The sequence below is a fragment of the Oryzias latipes genome, chromosome 21, assembly GCF_002234675.1.
Source record: "Oryzias latipes chromosome 21, ASM223467v1".
Taxonomy (NCBI): Eukaryota; Metazoa; Chordata; class Actinopteri; order Beloniformes; family Adrianichthyidae; genus Oryzias; species Oryzias latipes.
In genome coordinates this window covers 8,782,181-8,791,975 of record NC_019879.2, presented here as the reverse complement: position 1 = coordinate 8,791,975, position 9,795 = coordinate 8,782,181, and the positions used below count along the sequence as shown (strand labels likewise).

General features: G+C 46.4%; 1 protein-coding gene across 4 annotated transcripts in view; it reads right to left on the bottom strand.

Moving 5' to 3' along the window:
- bcor (BCL6 corepressor) overlaps window positions 1-9,795 on the bottom strand; it is a 31,512-nt gene continuing 21,717 nt past the window's right edge. For all 4 annotated transcript variants that reach the window (XM_023950493.1, XM_023950495.1, XM_023950494.1 and 1 more), the window contains 5 exons: window positions 5,311-5,477; window positions 4,596-4,741; window positions 1,472-1,549; window positions 1,194-1,347; window positions 1-1,111 (listed from right to left, as the gene is read on the bottom strand). In XM_023950493.1, the coding sequence (XP_023806261.1) occupies window positions 781-1,111; window positions 1,194-1,347; window positions 1,472-1,549; window positions 4,596-4,741; window positions 5,311-5,477 (876 nt within the window). In that variant the 3' untranslated portion in view covers window positions 1-780. The remainder of the gene's footprint in view (window positions 1,112-1,193; window positions 1,348-1,471; window positions 1,550-4,595; window positions 4,742-5,310; window positions 5,478-9,795) is intronic.

Genomic DNA, 9,795 nt, shown 5'->3' with positions numbered 1-9,795 from the left:
TTATTTGGTTCGTCTTGCAGTTTGTATATTTATTTTAAAGCAACGTCCTTTGTAAAATATAAATACAAATTATGACATATTTTAATTACAAAGTTAAAACAAAAATGAACACACACAAAAAGTACTTTACTGCAGTAGCTTCCCTGTTATGTACAAGCTCTGTGCCGCAGGGTGAATATCAACATTGTCTTAAAACATTATTTTACAAACAATTTTGCAGTTTTGCGTGTTAAGTTAGTCTGAAAAAAAAAATTCAACAAAGTAGCCCCTGAGGCTCAAGCGAGCACTGAAGTCTGAGGAAACAGAAAAGAAAAGAAAAAAAGACATCATGTGCTTCCTATAAACACAAATACCACATTCAACAGCACAGCCTCAGTACTATTCTGTACAGATACACGCATGCACATGGGCTTTTGTGCACTCACATTCTCCACCCGACACGGCTGCTGCCGTATAAAATTGTTCGGAGGGGAGTGGAAAAAAATATCTTGATATATATATATATTTATATATATATATATAGCGTAAATATTTATTTATACATATATTAATTTAGAAAAATAAGACCATCGTTACGTCTCTTGAGTCACAAACGCGTTGTTCCTCAGTTAAAGGAGAGAAATGTTTCACCAGCCCCTTCCGCCGGCAGCAGGTCAGTCCACCCCACGACCCTGAAGACCAAGATCGGCCGGGCTAAGGCATGTCGTCGTAACCTGCGGGTGGTTCTAAAGCAAACTTCAGTCGGTGGAGGACAAGGTCAGAGGTCAGTAGGTCAAAGGGTCAGGAGGAGCCCAGCTTGCCAATTGCCTTGAGTCTGTCCTTGAGTTTGTCCCCTGGGTGGTCCCAGCGGTCGTCCAAACACTCCAGTGTTGAGCCCAGGAGGGCGGCCAGCTCAGCGCTGTCCTCCACCAGATCCAGCAGCTCCTTGCTGTCCGGGTGAAAGCCCTCCAGCTCCTCTGGGCAGGAGAAGAGCTGCGACAGGGAGGCTTGACGGTAAAACTCCGCCTCGGCCACGGTCACCACCTCCATGTGGGGGAAGGCCTGTCGGAAAGTGCGAGCGGACATCCGCAGCCGCTGAAGCACGTCGGACAGCAGCAACCAGTTTTTTGGTCTGGCAAGGAGAGGAGAGGCGGGGTTAGAAGGAGAGCAGGCCGACCCACGAAGGCACACCTGTTTGTAGGATCAAAGCTCACCCCTGGGAGAGGGACACCTGGATGTTATAGCAGGGCAGCAGAGGTCGGTCGGAGAACTCAAACTCGAACACCTCCCTTTTGTCATCCTCATCTTCGTCGTCTGGGCCCGGAGGGTCTGCCAGGATGTCATAAACGCCACCCTCTTCTCTAGACTCTAACATGCAAAAGAAAAAAGAAAAGGCAGATTTTCCATAAAGATGCCTCTACTAAAACCAGAGCATATTTAAGAGATTTTGTAAGCAGCGGAAGACGCACGCGGAGTGCTGATCAGTACTCACCACACACAGCGCTGCCATAGAATTCCCAATAAAGCCCTGGGTCGTCATCTGAGCGGCCCTGAAGGTCAGCAAAATAATCTGCAGAGAGAGGAGAGAGGCGATGCCTGTTATTCAAGAGCCAGAGCCCTGGGGACAGGCAACGAGGCAAACACAATTGCCCTTGGAGACTACGGCAGAAAAATGGATAAAGAGTACCGAGGAGGAGGAGGGAGTGTCAAGAGGAAAAAATGAGAAGCAAACAGAGCAAATGTTTTTTTTTTCCTTTTTTTTTTTTTGCGGGGGGGGGGGGGGGGGGTCAGTGGTGATGGGTGGGGTCAGAGGCCAGCGGCTGTACGGCGGGGGGAGGAGAGGGACCGTCTCCGCCGGGTTGGAGCTGGCTCGGTTCAGAGCAGGGCCACAGACGGCTGCCAGGAATCAAACAAGAACCACACACAGCCGCCGCGAGCGCACACACACAAGCACACACCGACAGGCAGAGCGAGCTGGAAGCAAACAAGCACAGGGAGCTGCGGGAGCGCACACACAGACACACAAAGAGCGCGCCGGGGAGGGGTGTGTGTGTGCGCACACGCAGCCGCACATTTGCAGAGTGAGAGCTGGGCTTTGTGCCAGAGCTGAGGCGTGGGGCGTCTGGCGTGTGTTTGGAGGGATTAACGGCCTCCAGATGAGTGGGACCAGGTGGAGGGAGGGCAGCGCGCGCTCATTTTCTCCAGCTCTCCCTCCACTCCGCGCGTTTAAAATTCTGCGCCGTCTTTTCATCGGTCAGCGCCTACACCTGTTTTTTTCTCTCTCTCTCTCTCCTGGTTTTCAGTCGTTTCCAGGTGAAATAAGGCAGCTGGGCTGCAGCGGAAACGCGCGCGCCTGCGCTGCGTATGCCTTCCCTCTGCCCCCTGTACACAGAGCCGTGTTGACTCAAAGCAACTCCAAATATCCAGACCGGCCCTTGCGCGCACCAACCGGCGCGTCAGACTCCAGCCTCGCCAAACGACAAGCGTTTGCATGCAAAAGGAGAGTCTGCTGCCACAGCGAAGCCCGTTTCCGCACGTACGTTGAGCAAACACAGGCGCCGTTGCTAAGTAACCTGATAAAGGAGCTCAGAGGCAGCAGCACGCAGCCCGGCGGGCTGAGCCTCCCTGTCAAACAGGTGGTCGAGGGAGGGAGGGAGGGAGGGAGGGAGGGGGGTTGCCGGAAGAGTCGGGTTGACAGAGATGGACATGCGGAGCTTTAGCCCGGAGGAGGTTTAGATTAAAAAAAAAAAAAAGGTGACACGAGGTCAGGAAGGTTGAAGCCAAGACGGGGGATTCTAGAAGTGGGCTGGTGACCAATCTCAAAAACAGTTTAACCCTTCGCTAAACCCCATGTCAGCTCCCAGCAGGCCACAGCTCATCTGAAGCTTCCTTATGGCTTTTCTAAAGCATTTTCATCTGCATGATCGAGGAAAATTCTTTTGACTTTCAATGCAAACCATTTATCGTATTTTTCAGAGTATAAGTCATACATTTCCTGAACAATTTGCATACTCGGGTGCGACTTGTGTCATTTTTTTAAATTAATAGCAAAGACCACTAGAGGGCACTGTATGTGTGCGTATCAGTATTTGCAACCGATCTCAACATAGAAGAAGAAGCGCTGCACCAGGCATTTGCTCCACACGCATTTAGCCCATGGTGTTCACACTGAACAAGCAGGGAGGGGCTTCTCCTTTTTTTACTGTTTAATAGCACACGTCTGCCCCCTTCAGTTGGACACTTGGACACTTAGTGCAAATTGTCAAGGTGATGCAAATTGCAAATTGGGCACGAAATGGAAACTTTGGTTTATTGCTAGCATCCAATGGCGGATTTGGATTACCATCATGTCAGGGGAGTGGCCTTGGTTCATCTTTATTTGAAAAACAAACACCTTCATCGTCAAGCTCATTGCCATCCATGTCTGACTTCACCAAGTAAACCAAATCCAGTCATTACTAACAAATCCACCCCCGTATCGTTCAAAGTCGGACCTGGTCAAACTTGCATTGGACATTCAATGGCCCTGCGTTTTGTACAAGAGCCCAAAAATGGTTGTAAAAACCTGCAAATTAAAGAGTTTTCTATGCAGAAGCCGAAACTTTCCACTGGAAGAAACCAGGTAAACATTGTGCGAACGTAGCTTTTCACAGGGCTTGGCAAAAGGCCATGGAGGAGGATGAATTCCAGGGATTCAGTGATTTGAAGTGATAAAAAGTTTAGTTGACCTGTTAGCATGTTCATTGTGGTATGGTAATCAGAATAATTGTTGCGCTAATATACAAGATTCGTCCGATGTTTCATGAAGCTAAATAAGCACCAATGTGTTACGGTAGTAAAGCGTGCAAATATTCAGTCCATTCAAGTCATCTTTTCCATTGTTTTGACTTACCCTTCAAGATGAAATGTTGGTTTTTGTTCCCATATTGTGTTAAACAAAATTTCTCCCAAAAGAGTGACTTCCAATCCCAGTTATAGTCCAAAAAATATGGCACTGACAATTCCGACATGAATGCTTATCTAAAATAAGGAATTTGGTCTTAAAAATTGGCTGCTTTGTTTTCTTCCAATTTTGAACTTTGACCACAAAGCAAATCGGTTATATGTCTGGCCAACTGGTCTTTAGTTCATCAACATTCTTGGCGCAAATTCATATAAAACTTCAATTCAAAGCGCCTTTTTATCTTTAAAGATTTAGTGTTAAAACAATTGGGTTTCTGCTTTTTCACTATGTTCTTGTTGGCATTTTTCTCATGATGGAGGACATATTTCAAGAAAATTAAGCTGAAAATTTCTTTATTCAAATCGTTGGGAATCTGGAGCAGACGAAAAAATGCAGTTGGCAAAAAAGGTTACTTGTGGTGTAGAAAATACGCTGGATTGCAATTCTAAGAAAATACATAGATGTTAGCTTTCATTTTTTTACTCAAAAATTGTAAGCTAGCTGGAGAACGCGTAAACAGAGAGCTCTCTGCAACGGAGAGGGGAAGAGGGCGGGGTTGATCGAACCACACCTTTTTTTTTTGAGACAACTGGGAACGCTTTTACAATAGATCAAAAGATGATCGAAGAGGGACTTTAAGGTTATCTCTTGACCTTTTAAGATTAGGTTTTACCTGTGAGGAATCTCTCCATGTTGTCGCTGTGGGTCATTTTGAGAAGACCGCGCCCGGAGTAGGTGGCCAGCGTGGGGTCAGCTCCGTAAGACAGCAGGACTCGCACCACATCCAGGTGGTCGTTCTCCACAGCATCGTGGATCGGTCTAAAAAGAAGACCAAACAAAGAGGCAGGTTTAAATTAATGCTAAACGTGCACTTTAGCATTATAGATCATCATCATTACAACACATGATGTTTGAGCATTTCTCATTCCCGCTTTTTACACTTTTAATTCTGGATGCAATTGAATTTGCTTTGTTTCAGTATACGGTACATGCATTTATAACTTAGATAACTCACACAAGGATTCACTTGCAAACAAATTAGAACCGTGTTTTCACTTGACTAAAATTCATTTAGAAGATTTAGTGTCCAAACGAAGAGGACTTTAACAAAAAAATGAACTCTGGTCTGGACCAAGCAGCCTCGGCGTGAATGCAGCTTTATTCTACATTCAATCATTTTCTGAAAGCCCCTTCATCCAGGTCAGGGATGCCGGGTTTCCTGGAGTCTGTCAACAGGGAAATCACATCCCAGACAGGTCATCGGTCCACAGCTACGTAGTTATGAGTGAGCTTTTCCAGACGCTGAACCAAAGGCTCTAAACTCTACATCTGAGAATGTTTATGCAAGCATGTGTTTCTGTGGCGAGCGCGCGGGTGTGTGCGCTGACCGGGTGCCGTCCTGTGCGCTGCAGTTGATGTCTGCGCCGTAATCCAGCAGGTGTTGGACTATGTTGAGCCAGCCTCGGGCACACGCCTCATGGAGAGCGCAGTAGCCAGCGTAGTCTCTGTGGTTCACCTCGCAGATTTTGTTCTCCAGGCAGTACAGGACCACCTCCTGGAAAAAAACACGCACACACACACAAAAGGGAGAACCAGGTTTAGCACCAAATATTGTTTTTGCATTTTTTTTATGTTGGTGATGGCAAACATAAAAGCACGCAAACGGTCCTTCCTTTACAGTTCCTGTGGGAGACTAATCAGGAAGCGGAGGAACTGAGTGTGTTCCTGCGCCGGACAAAACAGGCAGTCGCACACAAATGCTCCATAATACCAGAGCTGGCGCCAAACACAGAGGAGACCAAGAGTGACTCAACTGCATTTTGTCTGCCAGATTGGGCTTGTGCGCGTCGGTGTGTACGAGTGTGCGCACGCCGGTGTGTGTCATGGTTGGGCCTCGACGCCGTGGTGGCAGCCAGTTACAATGGCTGGACTCTGAACACAGCATAATGGAAGCGGAACAAAGAGATTTGATAGAGGCGCTCAAGAGTGGGGCGCGTTTGCTCCGGTCTAAGGCTGGGGCGGTCGTTTTTATTGGACTGCAGCAGCGTCTGCTGCGATTAAACAGAGAGGACCCAGACAGACAGAGAGAAAATGCCTGGCTGTGCACCGATGCAGAGCCTGTCCAGGTCCAAACGCAGGTTTTTAAACGCTGCACAAGACTTCTTGAAGAAACAACTATCGTTTTAATGTGTGTTATTACGCCAGTGATTTTAAGACGGGTATATCCACACCTCCACGCTCTGTCCTGCAAACAGAGGGGAGAGGAGAGCTGCTCATCTGAACCTGGAAAACGACTCCGAACTTCCATTTCTATGCTAATTCCAGGCTCCCATCTCATCCAAGTGTTTATCTCGCGTTCCCTCTCACTTTCAGAGAGGATGGAGGGAGGAACAGGGGAGGAGAGGCAGGCAGCGGAGGACAGAGGAGCAGAGAAGCCGGGGAGACGAGAAGCAACACCCCGACAGATGACAGATAAATGAATCTGTGAATGAAATCTGCTGGGGCCGTCCTTTGGGCCACAGCTGATAATAACAAGAGATGAAAGGGCGGGGTGTGTGAAACTGTGGGGGGTGGAATGAAAGAAGTGATGCTGGGAACGGATGGAGAGACGAGGAGGAAAATAGGGAAACGCAAACAAAAAAAAAGGAGCGCAAAAGAAGAATTTGGAGGGGGAGACCTGCTGGATGAGAGTCAGGAGGCTGCTCCCCTCTGGGGATTCCACTTGCTCTGTGTGTGACTGAGTGTTAGAGAGACTGACGGGTAGGGAGTGTTGATATGTAGCTTGGCAAAGTGGCTGTCTTTGCACGCACACACACACATATTTGTGTGGTGCCGACAAGCTTATGTGTGCGTGTGGCTGTGGAGGAGGCGCAGCGCTAAACCTCCGGAGCCGTGTTTAATATCGCTGGGAGAGCGCGAGGAGCTTAGCACGAGAGCCCCGGCTTCCCGCCAGATACACACAAACACGCACACACTCCTCCTCCGCAGTAAAATGAGACAACCCCCCCTCCCTCCCCCCACCTCTCTCCCTCCGTCCTCTAATCTCCCTCTCTCGAATGCTTCCCTGCGCTCTCCTGCATCACTCAGACATTTAACCCGTTGCAGCACCGCCGACCGGATCCTCGCACAGAGGATGTGTGTGCGTGTGCTACTGCGATCACATGCTTAGATAAAGCATGACCGCCTTTTCCTGTGCGATCTTTATCATACAGGATCGACTCACCTGACTTTAAAAAAAAAAAAAAGACAGAAAATTTTCCATTTTTGGTGTTTTTGTAGGCAAATTTTTTTAGCTTTTAAGCTAAAAACACTTCTTTAAGATAGGAATACTTGGAGCAGGGAAACCTGATGGAATAAATTATGATAAAAAATACGAAGAAAAGTACTTTTATGAGGGATAGTCGAGCTGTTTTCCATTGACCATAGAAGTATCGCTTGTCATGAGATACCCTGTGTTCTCATAATGCAATTTTATTCTAAACCTTGCTAGTTATCAAGATCTCCAGCGTTGACACTGATTTGCTCGGAAAGTATTCAGACTTTTAGCATTTTCAAAATAATGTATAACAATTTTACGGGGAAAATGCAAAAATAAAGTAGGATGAGGCAACCTTTTGACTTCCGGGTTGAATCACAATTCAAAATGATAGCTACTCGACGTCCGTTTTTAAAGTAACCACAAGGTGGCTTGTAAGTAGGTTGGTAATACGCTTTCCAGTGACCACATCCAATCAAAAGTCAATGTCAAAACTTTGCATTCACACTTAACAGCACAAATTTCTACGACCATTTTAGGTTCTACGAATAAAACATGTGGCCATTGAACGCAAATTGCAGGTAAAACCAGGTTGAACTTAGACCAATCAAGGATTCTGATTTGGTCATGACGTACAGATGGCATCCCTTTTCATTCACGGAAGTATCAACCATTTAAAAATTGATCGCGGAGAAGAAATTAATAATTGTGGTTTGTGTCCGACTGGAATTCAATGAAACCAAGACTTTGATATATCGGGATAGAAAGAAAAAGCCTGGAGCAAGATTCAAGAGATATGAACAGCTTCGACATTTTGCACCAAGCCTTTTCCAACTGAAGGTGATGGGCTAGTAAACAGTAACAAAAGAAGAAGCCCCTCCCTGCTCGTCCAGTGTGAACACCAACAACTTGTTCTCTGCGCCTTTTCGAATGTGCGTCACATGCCGGTGTGTCAATAGCTTAAGACAATAAGTACTCTGGCAAAATTTGAAAAATTTCAGTTTTGACCTTGACGGAATTTGATCTTTTGATTGACAAGTGACTTTGAAACATTCAGGTCTAATGAATTTATTCAATAAATTCTTGGCATGGAGCCAAAACATATTCTTATACAGAGTAGGTCAGAGGTCAAAATTCAAAGATTCACAGACTAGCTGCATTCGCTAGCTAAACTGTGAAAGTGTGGCTGTTTAATAATGTGGACATAGACTTAAATTGTTTCCACATCCTCAGATTTGTTGTTTCATGGATTTGGTTTCAGTCCAGATTGTTCACCAAGCACCATTTTAAAACAAACGCCCAAAAATATGTCAAACCAAGCAAAATACAATTATTTATCATACCTACAAACTAATGTTGTCAAGATCATTCCAATAAGGATTAATCCACTATCTGTTTTGAGTAGGATCTTAAGGTGACCAATGATAGGACAGAGCCACGACTTTTGTGGAGACATCCATGTTGGATTTCTGTATTCTTGGAGTGCCTTGATCCTCGGACACAGGGTAACTTCCCCAGCCTCTCCTAGTTTTCAGAACCACACTTGTGCTGCTTTTCCCTACAGTTGTCATTAGAATTTTCTAAATGACGTTAAGCAAATGTGTTCACTTTGAAGCCATTACTGTTACCCAGCTCATGTGTGAAAACAAGCACCATGTCTTTAATCATGTGTGAAGCTTTTGGTTTGATGTTTGAACTAAAACTACCAGGTAAACCAAACTTGGGGTTAACCCTGTTGAACTCAGAATAGTCTGTGAGGAAACTTTCAGAAACATTTGTTGGGAATGACTTATTGGCAGATGGTTGAGGACTTAATAATTGTACAAAGTTGGATATAAAGTTGGATGTGTTCAGATTAAATTTGGTTTTGGAAGTAACCCAGTAGTTTTACTTTATTTACAAGCTTAAACTCACCTTTAACGATTTTTTTCCAAATAAATTACCATCTGATAGGACCACCTTCACTTTAAGAAAGTGAATAACATCTGAGATGTGGCGCCTAAAACTAAACCTGGTTCTGGTCTGGACTTGGACCAGCCACAGATTTCAGATGGAAGTTATTCATAGGGGTGATGATAAATGACAGACTGCACCTTTACCCCCCCACCCCCAACCCCCCCAGCACCAACACAGAGGGATGAAGACATCCGCAGAAGCTCTCCTCATTACCATTTCAAATGCTCGGAGCGTGCGCGGCAGACAAGGCAGAGCGGGAAAATGAAAGGGGGAGAGATGGAGGACTGAGAGAGTGGGCTTTTATGTGCGCCGGCACGGACTGCAAAACTAAATGAACACGAAATATGCACGGCTCCGGGAGCTGCGCATGGCTGCCGCGCTACGTGCGCATGCAGGATGCGATTCTAGCAAGCTATGGGTTCAACAAAGGCGGGCCCGGATGAAACCGTGCGTGTGACAGAAGGAAGAGCGCGTGCGTGTGCGCGGCGGATCAGAGCAAGTGTTGCTGCGCACGTTTCCTTCCATCCTTATAATCAGAATGCAGGCTGCGTGCGCGCGCTTCTGTCTCATAGGCCCTCCTATCTCCCCTGCCTGGGTGCGATAAGCCTGGAGCTTGCGGCGCTAAAACACCAGCAAGACACGCGTGTGTGTACGCGTGTGC